The 22,028-nt window shown below is 41.8% G+C and overlaps 1 protein-coding gene across 8 annotated transcripts in view; it reads left to right on the top strand.

The window, feature by feature from the left end:
* The first annotated feature begins 1,897 nt into the window (after positions 1-1,897).
* The window catches only part of ZNF391 (zinc finger protein 391), a 25,603-nt gene continuing 5,472 nt past the window's right edge, over positions 1,898-22,028 (top strand). Inside the window, exons 1-3 of one of the 8 annotated variants that reach the window (XM_086369814.1) lie at positions 1,898-2,171; positions 8,014-8,121; positions 8,868-12,547. In XM_086369814.1, the coding sequence (XP_086225940.1) occupies positions 8,947-10,023 (1,077 nt within the window). In that variant the 5' untranslated portion in view covers positions 1,898-2,171; positions 8,014-8,121; positions 8,868-8,946 and the 3' untranslated portion in view covers positions 10,024-12,547. Of the gene's footprint in view, positions 2,402-8,010; positions 8,122-8,867; positions 12,548-19,726; positions 20,268-22,028 lie in introns of those variants that run through there. The other 7 variants (XR_015152265.1, XR_015152266.1, XM_086369813.1 and 4 more) reach the window with 7 other exon arrangements.

Here is a 22,028-nt window from a genome sequence, read left to right as displayed (position 1 = left end):
GCCAACTTTTTTACTCTCCTCTTTCACTTTCATCAAGAGGCTCTTCAGTTCTTCACTTTCTGCCATAAGGGTGGTGTCATCTGCATATCTAAAGTTGTTGATATTTCACCCAGCAATCTTGATTCCAGCTTGTGCATCATCCAGCCCAGCATTTCTCATGATGTACTCTGCATATAAGTTAAATAAGCAGGGTGACAATATACAGCCTTGACGAACTCCTTTTCCTATTTGGAACCAGTCTGTTGTTCCATGTCTAGTTCTAACTGTTGCTTCCTGACCTGCATACAGGTTTCTCAAAAGGCAGGTCAGGTGGTCTGGTATTCCCATCTCTTGAAGAATTTTCCACAGTTTATTGTGATCCACACAGTCAAAGGCTTTGGCATAGTCAATAAAGCAGAAATAGATGTTTTTCTGGAACTCTCTTCCTTTTTCCATGACCCAGAGGATGTTGGCAATTTGATCTCTGGTTCCTCTGCCTTTTCTAAAACCAGCTTGAACATCAGGAAGTTCACGGTTCACGTACTGCTGAAGCCTGGCTTGGAGAATTTTGAGCATTACTTTACTAGTGTGTGAGATGAATGCAGTTGTGTGGTAGTTTGAGCATTATTTGGCATTGCCTTTCTTTGGGATTGGAATGAAAGCTGACCTTTTCCAGTCTTGTGGCCACTGCTGAGTTTTCCAAATGTGCTGGCATATTGAGTGCAGCACTTTCACAGCAACATCTTTCAGATTTGAAATAGCTCAACTGGAATTCCATCACCTGCACTAGCTTTGTTCGTAGTGATGCTTTGTAAGGCCCACTTGATTTCACATTCCAGGATGTCTGGCTCTAGGTGAGTGATCACACCATCGTGATTATCTGGGTTGTGAAGATCTTTTTTGTACAGTTCTTCTGTGTATTCTTGCCATCTCTTCTTAATATCTTCTGCTTCTGTTAGGTCCCTACCATTTCTGTCCTTTATTGAGCCCATCTTTGCATGAAATGTTCCCTTGGTATCTCTAATTTTCTTGAAGAGATCTCTAGTCTTTCCCATTCTGTTGTTTTCCTCTATTTTTTTGCATTGGCCACTGAGGAAAGCTTTCTTATCTCTCCTTGCTATTCTTTGGAACTCTGCATTCAAATGAGTATATCTTTCCTTTTCTCCTTTGCTTCTTGCTTCCCTTCTTTTCACAGCTATTTGTAAGGCCTCCTCAGACAGCCATTTTGCTTTTTTGCATTTCTTTTTCTTGGGGATGGTCTTGATTCCTGTCTCCTGTACAATGTCACGAGCCTCCATCCATAGTTCATCAGGCACTCTATCAGATCTAGTCCCTTAAATCTAAAATATAAAAAATAATTTAACATGCTCCAAAGATCTAACTTTATGAGCAAAACTATAAAACTCTTAGGATAAAACACAGGTAAAAAAATATTCATGACCAGAGTGGCTTCCTAATTTTTTTAACCTTTACATCTCTTGGTGTAATTGTGGGTACCTGTCCTGCGTTTAATTGCATTTAAGCATCTAGAATGTGTGTGTGTTGGAGGCGGGGGCGGGGCCTGTTACTCACAGAGATGGGCCGAGCATCACCTGTATTAGAATTATCTGGGATGACTGCTGAACATGCAATGTGTCTCAGATTTTCCTCAAGCCAACGAGTAGGGAAGCATGTGAATCTGTATTTTAATCAGTTCTGCAGGTATGTTGTTTAAAAATATGAACCAGGTTATACTTTGTATTAAGACCTTCAGGATCTTTCGAAGACCCGCTTTCCGGGCCTTTAGTGTCAAGTTCTCAATCTCAGTGTCACACCAGGGAAGGTGCTCTGCAATAATCTCCAAGAACGTCTGAGCATAGTTTGGCGGTTCAGGACCTTGCGGCGCAGGCGCGGAGCCACGGCCGTTGGTATGCTTCCTATTCTTCTTAGCGTCTCTGTCCTCTAACAGGTCATCTGCTCCAGGAGAACTAGGGCTGGGCGGTTAATCAGGCAATGACTGGCTCTCCGTACTGAGCAGCACACGAGTCTGAGTGGAAGAGTGTCAGTGACCTCGGGAAACTTGGTGAAACCCAGAGTTCGACTCAAGGGTTTCTCATTAATCCTTCCGGCTTCCTCTAGCTCCGCGCACTCAGGTTCCGTCCAAGCCAGGGTCCGGGCCAGGGTGTGTCCCGGCGCTCGGCCAGAGACGGCCGGTGAGTGGGGCACGCAGGGTCCTGGGTCCTGGACGGGTGGGCCTGGAGATTCTGAAGTGGTCGTGCCGAAACAGGTCTCGCGGGGAATACCAGCGAGTGGCCTGGGGGTGGCCTGTCCGCAGATCCGGCCGAGAGGTGCCTCCGCTGTTGGGACTCGGCACGGTATCTCGCCTCCCGGGTGGGCACAGCCTAGTCCTTCGGCTGCAGTGACAGTGGGTGATGCTCTCCGGGTGAGCCTCTGGGAGATGGAAATGATCAGAGTTGCGTTCTGCTCCGTTCTAGCTGGGCGAGCAAGGGCTTCTGTGTTGGGGGTGTTTCCCAGATGTTTAGCGGGTGCTAGGCACTAAGAGTTTTTAGCAGAATTAACTCATTTAATCCTCGCTTTAACCCCATGAGATGTACTATATTATCCTCATTTACAGATAAGAAAATCGAGGCACATAGAGACTAAGTACCTTACTTGAAATTACCGAACTTGAGAGCAGTAGTATTTTTCAGTGATTCTGATGATGAGGGTTGATGCTTGAACACAGCAGGTGTTATTTGTTAGAGGTACTGACAAATTCTGTATATCAAATTCTGTGAATCTGTTGTGACTTTGAGCCAATCTTTATGGAGACTGTTGTCTGAAGAGCATCTTGTGATAGGCCTGGAGACTTGACCATCTCTGTTCTACTAGAGTTGAATGGAGGCTGCTGAGGCTAACTCTGGTGCATTGGCAAAGGCTCCGGGAAATAGTCAGTCTGGTACCAGAAAGCAAAGCACCAGGAGAAGAGCTATTCAATTTTTTTTTTTTAATGTAGAAATTTTCTTCAGTGCGGTTTCTATGTGTCTGTCGTAGGTGTCACATACACAAACAATATATAATAACAGTTACACATGTCAGGAGCTTATTTGCAATGCCAAAACAACTATTGGGGGAGGGACAGGGAGGCTCTTGTACTGCACACTATATACACATTAGTTAAATTAGAGATAATCTTATATCAAACTGGCATATTTTACCAGTCATCAAGTATTAATAAGCATGAGAGTAAACCCTCAAAATTGGCTCTCTCCTTTGAACTCTGTTCTAGTTCTTTCTCTGTTCAGGACATTCTGCCTATTTTTAGATATTCTATGTTTTAAGAGTTCCAGTGAGTCAGTTTATAACTGTCTTCAAATTTCAGATCTTCCTGGTTTCCCTTTGTCTCCAAAACCCTGAACATTTTATCAAAAATAATCCTTCTCCAAGGTGGACTGTAACATGTAAAAATATACTAATATCCCACTATATACAAAATTCCCATTGTACCTATGTCACCTATATGGAGTGTGAATGTTCTCAGATCTTCAAGGACTTCTGTTGGGGATGAGGACTTTGCTTTAGAGGATTTAGAGGCTTTGCATTTTACCGCCTGAGAGATTCACTATTTATCAATTGTGTAACTGTTAATACTTTAGTTCCATTGCACTGGAGAAGTAATTCTCTACCTATATGACCTACCGTCCCTTGTACTATCTCGAAATAAAATTCATAGGTAATATTAACTACCTACAGATATAATATCACTATATTACCTTAATTGTAATAAAAGGAGAAAAAAAGGAAAGTAATTTAGAATAATATGTATTTCAGCATGTAAATGATTGGATAAAACAGACTATTGTACTTATACATAGAATCACTGTGAATGCAACAGCTATGAATGCAGGCTGATATTTGAATATTGTAGTTAGGAATCTAATACCATAAGTGTTTTGATATTCCTCAAATGGTGAACAATTCCTAGTATCATTCAAAGAGAAAGAAGTATTTCCTTGATTTTGCACGACACAGCAAATTTCTACAAAATACTTTGTATTTACATGAAAAGTAGTGGTGCATTCCAGCCTCACGTAACCATTAACAAATTTTTTTTAAGTCTAGCAGGATAAAGAACATTCTTTGTTTTTGCAGAAATAGCCATCATCATTCAGTTCAGTTCACTTCAGTAGCTCAGTCGTGTCCGACTCTTTGCAACCCCATGAATCGCAGCACGCCAGGCCTCCCTGTCCATCACCAACTCCTGGAGTTCACTCAGACTCTCGTCCATCAAGTCAGTGATGCCATCCAGCCATCTCATCCTCTGTCGTCCCCTTCTCCTCCTGCCCCCAATCCCTCCCAGCATCATCAGAGTCTTTTCCAATGAGTCAACTCTTCACCTGAGGTGGCCAAAGTACTGGAGTTTCAGCTTTAGCATCATTCCTTCCAAAGAAATCCCAGGGCTGATCTCCTTCAGAATGGACTGGTTGGATCTCCTTGCAGTCCAAGGGACTCTCAAGAGTCTTCTCCAACACCACACTTCAAAAGCATCAATTCTTCGGCCCTCAGCTTTCTTCACAGTCCAACTTTCACATCCATACATGACCACTGGAGAAACCATAGCCTTGACTAGACGCACCTTTGTTGGCAAAGTAATGTCTCTGCTTTTGAATATGCTATCTAGGTTGGTCATAACTTTCCTTCCAAGGAGTAAGTGTCTTTTAATTTCATGGCTGCAGTCACGATCTGCAGTGATTTTGGAGCCCCAAAAAATAGTTTCTCACTGTTTCCATTGTTTCCCCATCTATTTGCCATGAAGTGATGGGACCAGATGCCATGATCTTCGTTTTCTGAATGTTGAGCTTTAAGCCAACTTTTCCACTCTCCTCTTTCACTTTCATCAAGAGGCTTTTGAGTTCCTCTTCACTTTCTGCCATAAGGGTGGTGTCATCTGCATATCTGAGGTTATTGATATTTCTCCCGGCAATCTTGATTCTAGCTTGTGCTTCTTCCAGTCCAGCATTTCTCATGATGTACTCTGCATATAAGTTAAATAAGCAGGGTGACAATATACAGCCTTGACATACTCCTTTTCCTGTTTGGAACCAGTTTGTTGTTCCATGTCCAGTTCTAACTGTTGCTTCCTGACCTGCATACAGGTTTCTCAAGAGGCAGGTCAAGTAGTCTGGTATTCCCATCTCTTTCAGAATTTTCCACAGTTTATTGTGATCCACACAGTCAAAGGCTTTGGCATAGTCAATAAAGCAGAAATAGATGTTTTTCTGGAACTCTCTTCCTTTTTCCATGAACAGCAAATGTTGGCAATTTGATCTCTGGTTCCTCTGCCTTTTCTAAATCCAGCTTGAACATCTGGAAGTTCATGGTTCATGTATTGCTGAAGGCTGGCTTGGAGAATTTTGAGCATTACTTTACTAGTGTGTGAGATGAGTACAATTGTGAGGTAGTTTGAGCATTCTTTGGCATTGCCTTTCTTTGGTATTAGAATGAAAACTGACCTTTTCCAGTTCTGTGGCCACTGCTGTTTTCCAAATTTGCTCGCATATTGAGTGCCGCACTTTCACAGCATCATCTTTCAGGATTTGGAATAGCTCAACTGGAATTCCATCCCTGCACTAGTTTTGTTAGTAGTGATTCTACCTAAGGCCCACTTGACTTCTCATTCCAGGATGTCTGGCTCTAGGTGAGTGATCACACCATTGTGATTACCTGGGTCATGAAGATCTTTTTTGTACAGTTCTTCTGTATATTCTTGCCACCTCTTAATATCTTCTGCTTCTGTTAGGTCCCTACCATTTCTGTCCTTTATCGAGCCCATCTTTGCATGAAATGTTCCCTTGGTATCTCTAATTTTCTTGAAGAGATCTCTAGTCTTTCCCATTCTGTTGTTTTCCTCTATTTCTTTGCATTGGCCACTGAGGAAAGCTTTCTTATCTCTCCTTGCTATTCTTTGGAACTCTGCATTCAAATGGGTATATCTTTCCTTTTCTCCTTTGCTTCTTGCTTCCCTCCTTTTCACAGCTATTTGTAAGGCCTCCCCAGACAGCCATTTTGCTTTTTTGCATTTCTTTTTCTTGGGGATGGTCTTGATTCCTATCTCCTGTACAAAGTCACGAACCTCCATCCATAGTTCATCAGGCACTCTATCTATCAGATCTAGTCCCTTAAATCTATTTCTCACTTCCACTGTATAATCATAAGGGATTTGATTTAGGTTATACCTGAATGGTCTAGTGTTCTTCCCTACTTTCTTCAATTTCAGTCTGAATTTGCCAATAAGGAGTTCATGATCTGAGCCACAGTCAGCTCCCAGTCTTATTTTTGCTGACTGTATAGAGCTTCTCCATCTTTGGCTGCAAAGAATATAATCAATCTGCTTTCGGTGTTGACCATCTGGTGATGTCTATGTGTAGAGTCTTCTCTTGTGTTGTTGGAAGAAGTTGTTTGCTATGACCAGTGCATTTTCTTGGCAAAACTCTATTAGTCTTTGCCCTGCTTCATTCCATATTCCAAGGCCAAATTTTCCTGTTACCCCAGGTGTTTCTTGACTTCCTACTTTTGCATTCCTGTCCCCTATAATGAAAAGGACATCTTTTGGGGTGTTAGTCCTAAAAGATCTTGTAGGTCTTCATAGAACCATTCAACTTCAGCTTCTTCAGAGTTACTGGTTGGGGCATAGACTTGGATTACTGTGATATTGAATGGTTTGCCTTGGAAATGAACAGAGATCATTCTGATTCTAATAACACCGTGAAATCAATGTTTCAACCAAAACAAACAAAAACCCTCACAAATTCTCAAAACTGCCAACAGAATAATGGCAGAGTAGCTTAAGGATCTGGGCTGCAAGAATGTAGGCCAGCCAACCTAAGCAGTTAGGCAAATTGCTACTAAGAAATATTAGCACTATAAAGTATGCAACTGGATTTTATTCCAAGGTTCTAAATAAATTAGAAATTCTGACTTATCAATCAACTCAGTGGTAGGGTCTTGCATTCCCTGTTTCCAGCTGAAAGGAACATTCTTGGCAAAGCTGGACACAGACAGCAGCATGATCATTTGCTCTTGAGGTTCTCCATGGATGGCTTCTTGATGAACATCTTCCAAGGTTCACCTTGACATCTGGAAGGTTCCCAGTCTCTGAGAAAGGCAAGACTTATGAAACCAGATATGCTCCTAACCTAGTGGATCTCAAATAGTGCTGTGAGCAGAACCATTAGGGCAACTATTATACGGTTTATTGCCTACTGTCATACCCAAGGGCTCTGGATAAATTTACAAGAGAACGGGTTAAGGAAAAAGCTTCAATGGGGGGAACTCAAGAGTTCGGAGAAGGGCTTTCAGAAGAATAGGCACAGATTCCCATATCTTCCCCATTTTACTGCTAGAGCCAGGATGCTCTGTTAGATATTCAGTGTAGGTCAGTATTCTCAGTGAAGGCCTTGCTGTTCTTCCTTCTTATAAGGAAAATGTAAGAACAACCTTGGGAGTAGGAAGATAAACAGACTGTTTGGTACAGTCTGAATGTGGGGTACCAGCTTTTTAAAGGTGTCATCTGGGAATGCAGTTACCTAATACTTGGAAATTGGACCTTCCAGCAGGAGAAAGAAACCACCTGTCTTATGGGAGACTGAGTTTATGTTTTAGATCCTCTAGGTCTGAGAAGAATGTTTGTAGGAAGGCTGGTCCCAGTGAGCACATTTTTCAGGCAACCTAGAGTGTTTCTTCTAAGGTTCATGTTGGACAATACAACTTGTCAAGTTACGTGAACTTACTACATACTCTCTAGGTCTGATGTAATGCCCAGTATCTAGAGTAACAAGTTCCATAAGTGATTCTGATGGGTATGTGTATAGCCTTTCTTTTGGAACCAATTTTAACCCAGAATTTTCAGATACACATTTTCTCCAGTGCTTCTTGCCACAGCCTTGTGAAATTTCACACTATCTTTTCTATAGATCAAAGCATTAATGTTGAGCTCTCAATAGCCCTGTGTTTCCAGCACCAATAGCCTTGTGTTAAATCACTTCTCATCAGCAGAATCCCAGCATGTGAACTGGACATGATCACCCAGTTGGAGGAAGAACAGCTATACATACTGGATCTTCAGGGAACTGAAGAGGGGACTGACCAAAAATATCTGTTTAGGTGAGTAGTATTATGAAAAGACCACCAATTTGAAATTTAGGAGACATGAGCTCTTATAATTTGCTGGGTGACTTAAGGTACTCAGTGTTTCCTGTCCAATGAGCAAGTTGGCCTCAATGAACTCTAAGATCTGTTAAGATGAGATCCCTGGGAAGTGTTGTTAAACCTCTGAAATTTGGGGTCATAGACTTGTTTAGAAGAGTACCTAAACTAGTTGGAAGAAGGGTTGGTGGGTTCAGTGGGGATAGTGGTATAATCATTAGCATTTCTGAAATTCTGTTCTCTCTCATTGCCAATAAAATGGTTGCATCCAACCTTGACAGAGTCTTCTCACTTTTTGCTTTTAGGAGGGTGGTTATCTTTCTACATTTGAGAGTCTTTACTCTTCTCATCCCTTTCCTTTCTCTCATTTACCATAAGTAACTGGCTAAATAGCTAATAGTTCATTTTACTTTCTAATCCCTTATTCTCTACTCATCAATTGTATGTCTGCTCATTTTCATTTTGGGAGGCTGAACATATTACCCAGTCCACTACTTGTATTTCTTGATGTCTCTTTGCATCCACTGTGAGAACTCTGTTATCTCTTCTGGCTTCATTCACTTTTCTTTCATTGTCCATTTAAATTTTCTCCCCATATAAAGTTGCTAGTGTGCATGAATTAGTTGTCTTTTATTTCTGGTGGTTTATTTTCCTTGTTCTCCACACTAGAGACAGGTGACATTTGCACTTTAAATGTCTTTCAGATAGGGAAGATTTGAACTGAACTGAAGCATCACCACCAATCAGGCTGTTTTGGAAGAACTAGAGTTTTCAGGGTCAGCAATGGAAAGTCTTCAAGGGAATACTGCCCAGCATCCTATGGATGAAAAAGCCTGTAAAAGTGAGGGCCAATTATCAAGGCAGACAAAATGTCCTGTACAGAAGAAATCTTCTTTTGAGAAAACAGCAATCAGAAAAGTGTCAGTGTCTCTCAAGGAGATTTTCACTAAGGAGAAAGGCCCTGAATACAGTAAATTTAATCTAAGCTCAACTTTTAATACACGGCAGAGAATTCCAAAGGGAGCTAGGTCCCCCAAATCTAGGAAAAACTCCAAAGATAATTCAGACTTAATTAAACACCAAAAACTCTTTCTGCAAAGGAAACCTTGTAAATGCAATGAATGTGGTAAAGCCTTTAATTATGAATCAGACCTCATTGTCCACAGGAGAATTCATGGTGGAGAAAAGCCTTTTGAATGCAATGAATGTGGGAAAACTTTTGGCCGAAGCACACACCTTATTGAACATCAAAGAACTCACACTGGAGAGAAACCTTATGAATGCCCTGAATGTGGAAAAGCTTTTAGCCGGAGTACACACCTTAGTCTACATCAGAGGATCCATACTGGAGAAAAACCATATGAATGTAGTGAATGTGGAAAAGCCTTTAGCCGAAGCACTAACCTTAGTCAACATCAGCGAACTCATACTCAAGAAAAACCTTACAAGTGTAATGAATGCGGGAAAGCCTTCAGTGACCGTTCAACTATAATTCAGCATCAACGAATACACACTGGAGAGAATCCCTATGAATGCAGTGAATGTGGAAAAGCTTACAGTTGGATCTCATCTCTTATTGAACATCAGAGAACACACTCTGGAGAGAACCCCTATGAATGCAATGACTGTGGAAAAGTATTCAGTCGAAGCTCATCCCTTGCTGAACATCAGAGAATCCACACTGGAGAAAAGCCCCATGAGTGTAGAGTGTGTGGCAAGGGCTTTAGTCGGAGCTCCTCCCTTATTATTCACCAGAGAACTCATACCAGAGAGAAGCCTTTCAAGTGTAATAGCTGTGAGAAAGCCTTCAGTCAGAGTTCAACTCTTATTAGACATCAGCAACTTCACACTAAAGAGTAATATCTGAGCTTTCACTAATCTTGGCATAAGAGCACATAGCATAACCTCCTATAGCTGAAGAGAAATATATACTTGTTTGAATTTTCCTTTTCCACTAGCTATAAGCCAGTTTCAAGCTAGCCTTCCTTCCTTTATGGAAACTAAGTGATCAGATTCATTTCAACAAGGCGGGGATGAACTTTAAAAACCTTAGATATTCAGTCTAATATTTTGGAGGGCTCCAGTCTTAGAATATACCTTACTACCTTACACCTTTCAGTCCTTCACCTTATCTCTTCCATGGAACTTTGGTCCCTGAACAACCAGTGAACCCTTTTCTTTCCCAACCACATCAGCCCCTTTACTTAAAAGAGGAAATCCTGTGTGTGGATGTTTTCAAGCTTGCTGACTCTAGTAGCAGAAGAGAAGCTGGCTTCAGAACAAAAATCTACCCATTAGTTTGGGGATGACAATAATAAGCCAAATTCAGTCTCTGGACTTAAAGGACAGTTTTTCTATTCCTTCCTCCCTTACCTTTTTGGCTACACCATATTTTCCTCAAAGTATAACCCATAGTTCTACTAATGTGCCTAATTAATCCTAGTATTATTTTATCTTATCCTGACCAAAAATGTCCTAAAAATCTTATATTTAGTTCCTACATTATCTTTAAAAAAAAAAATGCTGCCCTATATTAAAAACATTTTTTGTTTACACACTTCATAAATGCATACCCTCTGGTTCTGACTCTTACCAATCTTGTAAAGCTGATCTATCGAGGACAAATGCAGCGCCTACCTCTCAGTCCTTTTCCTACTTCACATTTGCAGAATTGGCACTTTGGGCTACTCTTATGCCTTAAAATTTGAGCCTCTGGGATCCATGATTCTGTGCTGATCCACAAATTTTTCTGCCTCCCAGCACTTCTCTGATTAACAGTGATTAGCTCTGTGACTTTGGGGCAAGAGTTGAGCCAGAATAATTTCATTTTATTGGCTTATAGTACTTATGGTTATTCAATTAGATTGTAAGCTTCTTAAAGACAAAAATCTTGTTTTAGATCCCTACAAAACATCCCACAGTGCTGAGTGGTCACTAAATGCCCCATAATTATTGCTTACCGATTCCTCTCTATCATGGGTAATCAGCCTGCTAGGGTTTATTTGAAATGGCCTAATAGTTGACTTTTTTCTCTGTGTTCCTACTGCTGCTGCCAACTCCTTGGTAGTTTGGACCTAGGTTACCAGAGTGAACACACTGTTGCTGCTCTTATCTCTGTGTCTTTATCTAGCTGTTTTACTAAACTATCACTTAGCTCAGAAAGAATCTAGTTTCCCATTATCCCCAGGAAAAAGTTCAAACTGCTTTAACTTGAAGACCTTCCACAGTTGGATCTATTTATTTATTTTCATTACTCCCCAGTACAGCTGGGTGGCCCTACCCTTTGTCTCTGCCACAGCCTTTCTCTTCACACTTGTCTTCCTTTCAGATTATTCCATGGCATTCTTTTACATGTCCTGCTTTCTTCCTTGTATTAACATCTCCAGAAATCTTTTATAAAAGCCCTGCTCACATTCTGCCTTCACTGCGATATTTTCAATTGCCCACCTTCTTAGAAGTCTTTTACAGTGATGGTTTGCATCATTCTGCTGTATTACATACTTTCTTATTCTGTTCTCTGGTTCTGTCAAGTGCTTTTAATCCATGAAATTTTTTGAAGTTAGAAATTGTCTTAAATCTCTTGAAGCCCCATCTACCCAAATGAATTCTAGTTTTAACTTAAATTGAGAGGGTTTAATTTAATGGTCCATTTGCTTTAATCTTTTAAATGGTGAGATAACCTCATGAATCTTTGGGTCATTTTTGTTTAATCTTTAATTATGTACATTGAGCCTTGGGACTGGCTCTCCTTCAGAGCTCCTAGGATGTTAGCCTTTTAGCTTTCCACTTCATGACACTGTTTTAAGGAGTAGGTGGGTTTATTCATATAAAGTGATGAAAACAGTGCCTGACATAATAAATGCTCAATAAATGCTAATAGTTATCATTCTATTTCTTAATATCTGCCTGTAGTCTTTCATTTCAATCCTGAAGGACCTGTAACTCCACAGAAATGGAAAACTAGGATCACAATAAAAAATAAGAAGATATTTCTTCTGACTGCCATCCTGGACAATAGTCACCTACTTTATTTTAACTCTACTGTGTATCAAAAATGACTCAAGGCAGCTTACAAGATATGATACAACAGAAAACTGAAAACAATACAAATCAGCATTAGAGAAAGGAGAAGTTGCCTAGAAGATCAAGATCATGACAAATTGTGGTATGCAATATGGTTATTCAGGTAGAGATGCAAAGTGACCATTCAGGTGAAATGAGGTGCTCATTTGCTTACACTGTATTTGGATGGGGAGAAAATGTCCATTCTTCAAGGAAAGCCTGATAGATTTAAGATTTATTTCTCCATTGGCCTTCATGTAATTATACAGTGCACTTTTGATAACAAAAATTAAATTATGTGTTCTTCACAACACCTGGCAAACAGTGTATTTCCCAGTGAATAAATATTGAGTTCTTAGTGGAAGTCTCATAAAGGCAAATATGAAGATTCTTCTTGGGGTGGAGTTGGGTTAGAAGCAGCAGAGGACAGATTATACTGCATAATCAAGTAATTACTGGGTGCCAGAACAGCTCTTTTCACACATTTGAGTCATTTTACTTAACATATTATGGGGTGAAGAAACTGAAATTTACAAATGTTAAACAGCTTACCCAAAGATCAGGGTTTGACCCCACTACTGGACCTCTTGGGCTTTCCAGGTGGCTCAAGGGTAAAGATTCCACCTGCAATGCAGGAGACACAGGTTCCATTCCTGGGCTGGGAAGACCAACCTGGAGAAGGAAATGCCGATCCACTCCAGTATTCTTGCTTGGGGAATCCCATGGACAGAAGGAACCTGGCAGGCTATGGTCCATGGGCTTGCAAAAACTCAGATACAACTTTAGCGACTAAACAAGTGGATTTAAAGGAACAATCCTATGAAATTGGTGACTAGATATGGGCAGGAAGAATATCAGATCAGTCGCTCAGTCATGTCCGACTCTATGCAACCCCATGAATTGCAGCATGCCAGGCCTCCCTGTCCATCACCAACTCCCAGAGTTCACTCAGATTCACGTCCATCGAGTTAGTGATGCCATCCAGACATCTCATCCTCTGTCGTCCCCTTCTCCTCTTGCCCCCAATCCCTCCCAGCATCAGAGTCTTTTCCAATGAGTCAACTCTTCCAATGAGGTGGCCAAAGTGCTGGAGTTTCAGCTTTAGCATCATTCCTTCCAAAGAAATCCCAGGGCTGATCTCCTTCAGAATGGACTGGCTGGGTCTCCTTGCAGTCCAAGGGACTCTCAAGAGTCTTCTCCAACACCACACTTCAAAAGCATCAATTCTTCGGCGCTCAGCCATCTTCACAGTCCAACTCTCACATCCATACATGACCACAGGAAAAACCATAGCCTTGACTAGACAGACCTTTGTTGGCAAAGTAATGTCTCTGCTTTTGAATATGCTATCTAGGTTGGTCATAACTTTCCTTCCAAGGAGTAAGCGTCTTTTAATTTCATGGCTGCAGTCACCATCTGTAGTGATTTTGGAGCCCAGAAAAATAAAGTCTGACACTGTTTCCACTGTTTCCCCATCTATTTGCCATGAAGTGATGGGACCAGATGCCATGATCTTTGTTTTCTGAATGTGGAGCTTTAGGCCAACTTTTTCACTCTCCACTTTCACTTTCATCAAGAGGCTTTTGAGTTCCTCTTCACTTTCTGCCATAAGGGTGGTGTCATCTGCATATCTGAGGTTCTTGATATTTCTCTCGGCAATCTTGATTCCAGCTTGTGTTTCTTCCAGTCCAGCGTTTCTCATGATGTACTCTGCATATAAGTTAAATAAGCAGGGTGACAATACACAGCCTTGACGAACTCCTTTTCCTATTTGGAACCAGTCTGTTGTTCCATGTCCAGTTCTAACTGTTGCTTCCTGACCTGCATACAGGTTTCTCAAAAGGCAGGTCAGGTGGTCTGGTATTCCCATCTCTTGAAGAATTTTCCACAGTTTATTGTTATCCACACAGTCAAAGGCTTTGGCATAGTCAATAAAGCAGAAATAGATGTTTTTCTGGAACTCTCTTGCTTTTTCTATGATCCAGCGGATGTTGGCAATTTGATCTCTGGTTCCTCTGCCTTTTCTAAAACCAGCTTGAACATCAGGAAGTTCTCGGTTCACATATTGCTGGAGCCTGGCTTGGAGAATTTTGAGCATTACTTTACTAGCGTGTGAGATGAGTACAATTGTGAGGTAGTTTGAGCATTCTTTGGCATTGCCTTTCTTTGGGATTGGAATGAAAACTGACCTCTTCCAGTCCTGTGGCCACTGCTGAGTTTTCCAAATTTGCTGGCATATTGAGTGCAGCACTTTCACAGCATCATCTTTCAGGATTTGGAATAGCTCAACTGGAATTCAATCACCTCCACTAGCTTTGTTCATAGTGATGCTTTCTAAGGCCCACTTGACTTCACATTCCAGGATGTCAGGCTCTAGGTGAGTGATCACACCATCATGATTATCTGGGTCATGAAGATCTTTTTTGTACAGTTCTTCTGTGTATTCTTGCCATCTCTTCTTAATATCTTCTGCTTCTGTTAGGTCCATACCATTTCTGTCCTTTATCGAGCCCATCTTTGCATGAAATGTTCCTTTGGTATCTCTGATTTTCTTGAAGAGATCTCTAGTCTTTCCCATTCTGTTGTTTTCCTCTATTTCTTTGCATTGATCACTGAGGAAGGCTTTCTTATCTCTTCTTGCTATTCTTTGGAGTTCTGCATTCAGATGTTTATATCTTTCCTTTTCTCCTTTGCTTTTCGCTTCTCTTCTTTTCACAGCTATTTGTAAGGCCTCCCCAGGCAGCCATTTTGCTTTTTTGCATTTCTTTTCCATGGGGATGGTCTTGATCCCTGTCTCCTGTACAATGTCACGAACCTCATTCCATAGTTCATCAGGCACTTTATCTATCAGATCTAGGCCCTTAAATCTATTTCTCACTTCCACTGTATAATCATAAGGGATTTGATTTAGGTCATACCTGAATGGTCTAGTGTTTTTCCCTACTTTCTTCAGTTTAAGTCTGAATTTGGCAATAAGGAGTTCATGGTCTGAGCCACAGTCAGCTCCTGGTCTTGTTTTTGCTGACTGTATAGAGCTTCTCCATCTTTGGCTGCAAAGAATATAATCAATCTGCTTTTGGTGTTGACCATCTGGTGATGTCCATGTATAGAGTCTTCTCTTTTGTTGTTGGAAGAGGGTGTTTGCTATGACCAGTGCATTTTCTTGGCAAAACTCTATTAGTCTTTGCCCTGCTTCATTCCGTATTCCAAGGCCAAATTTGCCTGTTACCCCAGGTGTTTCTTGACTTCCTACTTTTGCATTCCTGTCCCCTATAATGAAAAGGACATCTTTTTTGGGTGTTAGTTCTAAAAGGTCTTGTAGGTCTTCATAGAACCATTCAACTTCAGCTTCTTCAGCATTACTGGTTGGGGCATAGACTTGGATTACTGTGATATTGAATGGTTTGCCTTGGAAATGAACAGAGATCATTCTGTCATTTTTGAGATTGCATCCAAGTACTGCATTTCAGACTCTTTTGTTGACCATGATGGCCACTCCATTTCTTCTGAGGGATTCCTGCCCACAGTAGTAGATATAATGGTCATCTGAGTTAAATTCACCCATTCCAGTCCATTTTAGTTCGCTGATTCCTAGAATGTCGACATTTACTCTTACCATCTCCTGTTTGACCACTTCCAGTTTGCCTTAACTCATGGACCTGACATTCCAGGTTCCTATGCAATATTGCTCTTTACAGCATCAGACCTTGTTTCTATCACCGTCACATCCACAGCTGGGTATTCTTTTTGCTTTGGCTCCATCCCTTCATTCTTTCTGGAATTATTTCTCCACTGATCTCCAGTAGCATATTGGGCACGTACTGACCTGGGGAGTTCCTCTTTCAGTATCCTATCATTTTGCCTTTTCATACTGTTCATGGGGTTCTCAAGGCAAGAATACTGAAGTGGTTTGCCATTGCCTTCTCCAGTGGACCACATTCTGTCAGATCTCTCCACCATGACCCGCCCATCTTGGGTTGCCCCACGGGCATGGCTTAGTTTCATTGAGTTAGACAAGGCTGTGGTCCTAGTGTGATTAGATTGACTAGTTTTCTGTGAGTATGGTTTCAGTGTGTTTGCCCTCTGATGCCCTCTTGCAACACCTACCGTCTTCTTGGGTTTCTCTTACCTTGGGCGTGGGGTATCTGTTCACGGCTGCTCCAGCTAAACGTAGCCATTGCTCCTTACCTTGGACGAGGGGTATCTCCTCACCACCGCCCTTCCTGACCTTCAACGTGGGATAGCTCCTCTAGGCCCTCCTGCGCCCGCGCAGCAGGAAGAAGAGGGACCAGTAATTCCTTAATTGCTGTTAACTTTCATGTAAACTATGTAGGGCATGAAGCAGAGGAACTAACTAAATTAGTTAGAGACTAACTCAGCAGTTAGCCATGCATACAAAATATTAAAGAGTTGAAAACCTGATATGATTAATTTGCAACTCTAAAGTCAATGTGGAATCCAAAACTTTTGGAATTTCTGGTGGGGAAGTCGGGTCAAAGGAGTAATGTGGAGTGGGGAGTCTTATTCTAAGGAAAAACGGAGGGTCTTCCAGTACAGCCAGAATCACCGTGACTCGGCTCACACTGAAGCATGTCTTCAGAATAATCTCTGTCCTTGCACGGAGCCCCTATCCAGACTCTCAGCGTGGGCCATTTCTGGAAACGCCGTACGTGGATGGGGAGAAAGGCTCTCGCGGAGGCAAGCTGCCTTCCTTGACGTCATTCGACCAGAAGGAGGCGCTTGAGTGCGAAGACCACCGCGGGGATAAAGGCCTCTGAGCTCCGCGCTTTCGCTGTGTTCCTGGACTTTCATGGTGACCTTTGTGTGTCCAGATTTCCCTTAACAAAGCTGAGATGGCTACTCCTAGAAGCCACTGGATGGGGGCCAGCGACCGTCTCAACCGCCCCAAGCCATCTTCCAGCTTCCGGGGGGGCGCTCTGAAGCTAGATCGGCCAAAGAACTTGTCCTACACCCGAGAACTACAATTCCCAGAAAGCTCAGAGACTCGCAGTCGACAGAGCGCTAAGACTCTATTTCCCAGAAGTCTTAGGGCCAATTCCCACCCTCATTGAAAAACCCTCTTGCGTGTCTCTCCTGCTGAAGATTCTAAAGGCAATGCAACGAGCTGTGACGATACCAATGAGCCTCGTTTTGGGAAAGTATCCTAGCCTGAATCTCTGTCACTTCTTTTTCCAGAAAATTGATAAAGCAGAGTGAAGTTTTCACCCTTTTCCGTTAGATTTTGTTCATTTAACTGGTGTGTTAGGCGTCTCCTGTGTTAAATCTACTTTCCTGATACGTGAACTGAGATTGAAGATGAGTCACTTTCTTATCTATTCATTCAGCTTCATTAAACAGGCCACGTTCTCCCTGCCGCCCACCCCATCCCCCATCCTAACATGCACAAACACACTCTGAAAAGCATAAATAAAAACCAAAAAATAAACACTGATCGCATTACTTGGATCATCCCTGAACGTTGTAAATGTTCTTTCAGCCTTTTCTTCTTCTTCTGATATCTATATATCTACATATGCTAGATATGGAGATGGATTTTGTGTATACATTAAAAAAGCTTTAGTTGTATGTAACAAAAGATTTACTATATACATTTATCTTGAACTTTCCCCATGTTAGTATTTTCCAATATAATTTTTAATGGTACCGTCAAAGAACTAATCCTGTCCCTGTATCAAGCATTTCTTTTCCAGCTTCCTAAATACCAGTGTTTTTATTTGGAAACCCTAGCAAATGGCTTCAATCTGCTGTCAAAACAACTTTATAAACTTATTGTTAATTTTATTACTTGTGATAATGACATGGTTATGTTTAAAAGGAAGAAAAAGACTGTATTGGTTAAAAGATACATGGGTTCAGTGGTGATGGTGTTTAGTCACTAAGTCGTGTCTGACTCTTTGCAACCCCATGGACTGTAGCCCTCTGTCCATGCGATTTCCTATGCCAGAATACTGGGGTGGGTTGCTATTTCCTCCTCCAGGGGATCTTCCCCATCCAGGGATCGAACCTGTGTCTCCTGCATTGGCAGGCCAGATCTTTACCCCCAAACCACACATACAACAAGATACATACAAAAGATACATACAACAAGACAAATGATGTCTGGGTCTTACTTTAAAATATTCCAGGAAAAAATAAAAAATTTTAAATAAAAAGTCAGAGAGGGATTGCTAAACAAGATTGGCAAATATTGATTATTGTTTAGTCTGGGTGAAGAATACACCAGAGTTCACATTTCTGTTTTGTGTTTATTTGAAATTTTCTGTAATAATTTTTAAAAATGTATACTAGCATTCTTTTTGGAACAATGTGTCCAGCTAATACCTTCCAACCTCATGTTCAAGTCATCCTTTGACCTCTGTTCAAATGAATTTTCAGCTCCACTGTTATATCTGTAATGCTGACTGATTCCTTTTCCTGGGACCCATCGTCTTACTAGATTTTTTTTCACTGTACCTCTGAAACTAAAGTAAATCTCAGCTCCTTAGAGAACACATGTTTTACCTTCATGCTCTCCCACATTTTAGTCTTCTCCTGATCTCTCCTATGTATATGACTGTGGCATCTATCTGGCTTTTATACTTCTGCTCTATTTCATGTCTCATTTCATGCTGCTGCTGCTAAGTTGCTTCAGTCGTGTCCGACTCTGTGTGACCCCATAGACAGCAGCCCACCAGGCTCCCCGGTCCCTGGGATTCTCCAGGCAAGAACATTGGAGTGGGTTGCCATTTCCTTCTTCAATGATGAAAGTGAAAAGTGAAAGTGAAGCTGCTCAGTTGTGTCCGAGCCTCAGCGACCCCATGGACTGCAGCCTTCCAGGCTCCTCCATCCATGGGATTTTCCAGGTAAGAGTACTGGAGTGGGGTGCCATTGCCTTCTCCCATTTAATGCTAAGTGGCACCAATGTGCCTGACAGAGTAGTTGCTCAGTAAATATTTGTTGAATCAATATCCACGTGGGTGAATCATCCAGCGAACATTCTGCCTTTTATCTGGAACCTTGGGGTCTTGGCAGGCAGGAATCCCCACGCGTGTGGGTAATGCAGCAGCTGCTGTGTGTGCTTCTCCTCTCCCACTAGTGGATCTTATCCTTCCCTTTTTAATTCTTGTTCCAAAAGTCCTCCTCCTCCTCTGCCTTTTAAAGGTGCCTGCCATCTGCTCCCCACCCACAAGCTTCTGTCCTTCACACGTTCCACACCCACCATCTATCCCAACATTGTCAGAGATACCATTTCTTTCTGCCTCCTTGAGGACTTTACTCTCACATTCCTTTCACTTTTCAGACTCTCCTTTTCTAGTGACTCATTACCAATGTAAACAAGTCTAACTGCTGTTGTTCAGTCGCCCAGTTGTGTCCAACGCTTTGCAACCCCATGGGCTGCAGCACACCAGGTCTCCCTGTCCTTCACCATCTCCCAAAATTTGCCCAAGTTCATGTTCATTGCATGAACATTGCAAACAGATGACTCATTGGAAAAATCCCTGATGCTGAGAAAGATTGAGGGCAGAAGGAGAAGAGGGTGTCAGACGATAAGATGGCTGGACAGCATTGATCCAAACAAGTCTAATAGTTCTCTCTTATTTAAAAACATAGTCAAAGCTGTGGTTTTTCCAGTAGTCATGTATGGATGTGAGAATTGAACCATAAAGAAAGCTGAGCACTGAAGAATTGATGCTTTTAAACTGTGGTGTTGGAGAAGACTCTTGAGAATCCCTTGGCCTGCAAAAAGATCAAATCAGTCAGTCCTAAAGGAAATCAGTCCGAAATATTCATTGGAAGGGCTGAAGCTGAAGCTGAAGCTCCAATACTTTGGCCACCTGATGCGAAGAATTGACTCATTGGAAAAGACTGTGACACTGGGAAAGATTGAAGGCAGGAGGAGAAGGGGATGACAGAGGATGAGATGGTTGGATGGCATTTCAACTCGATTGACATGAGTTTGAGCGGGCTCCATCAGTTGGTGATGGACAGGGAAGCCTGGCGTGCTGCAGTCCATGGCGTCTCAGAGAGTCAGATACGACTGGGTGAGTGACTGAACTGAACTGATTTTAAAAGATTCTACTTAAATTCACATGCTGCTTTACCCACCCAGTTAATTCTCCCCTTAGAGATTCCAGGAGTGTGGATCAGCCAACAACTCAATTTTGGCCCAGTGAAACATTTCAGACTTCCGGACTACAAGTCTTTGAAAATAGATTTGTTGTTTTAAGGCACCAATTTGTTACAGCAGCCATGGAAAATGATTACATTTTTCTTTTGCTCTTGCTCTTTCAGGCTCCAGGTGGTAGTTGTCCTGCAATTGTTAGATGCTAGTGTTCCACTCTCCTTTGCTGGTTTCCTCTGTTTAAATTTTCTTCAGTTAAACTAAGTATGGCCATTAGTTTCTGCATGGGACACTGCCTAGAGGTGGAGTGAAAAGGGACCAAATAAGAAGTGGCACCTGAAAATACCTTCCTTCATCAATAGACGCACTCCTTGTTTCCTGGTCTTCTTGGGCAGTGCCATAACTGTGGCTCCAGATTTCTCTTGGCCCCAAAGTAATCTGCTCAGAACTACATTGCCCAGGGTCCTCAGTAAGGATACATTCTCTTGGACCTGGATCTTGAGCCTTTATGCTTTCTCACTAGTCCAATATGGAGATGAATGCCCTCATCCCTATTCAAGGGTGAGTTCATCCATGGCCCAGGCACCCATCTGAGCCCATCTGAGACAAAGGTGTGTCCAAGACAGGGTCTAGAATACAGGTTCCATCACATTGTGAGGTCATTCATATCATCTCCCCCTCCCACAAAACCATCCCCAAGGACAAATCCAGAGAAAGAGAAACTGCTCTGACTTTGGTCTTGTCATAAATTTTCCCTAGGAACCACTCTCTACCATTAGCTGGACAGATATACCACCACTAAATTTTAATAATTGTGGTTTATAGAAGAAAAAGGTAATTAATTTTTTTTTTGGTAATTAATTTTTTAAAATGTCTTGCTATATCTCTTAAACCTTGAACTATAAACACTCTCCAGCACTGATAGGCCACACAGAGAGCAAAGTAATTATATGTGATTTAACATTATATCTTGTTTCAATGCAGCAAGTAGATGTGATTTCTTTTTTTTTTTTTTTTTTTTGCCACACTGAGTGGAATGCAGACCAACCAGGGATAGAACCCACACCCCTGCATTGGAAGTGCCGTCTTTAAACACTGGACAGCCAGAGAAGTCCCACCTATACAATGATTTTAATTTTGCAGGGTGTTTTTGTAGTTGAACCAGAATTTCTTCAGGGAAATAATTTGATTCCTAACACCTTTATGTGTTGAAACCTGAGCTTTAGTTCATGCAAAGACTGTCTGGGGTGGAGGTGCTATGGTCACCCCCACATAGGCAGGTGGATCATCCCCACTGAAAATTTGGTTCAGATGTCAAGTCTGATGACTCCCCACATGCCCCAATAGCGTATGAAGCGCTTTATTGTCCATAAATAAAACCTTTCTGGGGAGAGCACAGCAGGCTCCCAAACTGGCCTGATAACAGCCCAAGAGAGAGCAGGGAGGGAGTTCCATATCAGGTTTATGGTGGATGGGGTTGGACTGGGATTGGGGTTCATGCATGTGAGCCAGGGATTGTGTGGTTTGAACACCCTCTACCCAAACACCAAGGGAGGAAGCACCCAGGCTTGCTTATTTAGCTTGCCCAGATAGGAAGCACAAGGGGAAAGGACAGGGCTTGAAATGTCAGCAGTCATTAAAATATAAACAGACTCAATTACAGGTGGTGTTTTGCATGAAG

This window comes from Bos grunniens, chromosome 23 (assembly GCF_055505025.1).
Source record: "Bos grunniens cultivar Pamir isolate PY7600 chromosome 23, Bosgru_T2T1.0, whole genome shotgun sequence".
In the NCBI taxonomy this organism is placed as follows: domain Eukaryota; kingdom Metazoa; phylum Chordata; class Mammalia; order Artiodactyla; family Bovidae; genus Bos; species Bos grunniens.
Note: the sequence above shows the minus strand (reverse complement) of the source record. Positions and strands in the feature narration are given on the sequence as shown.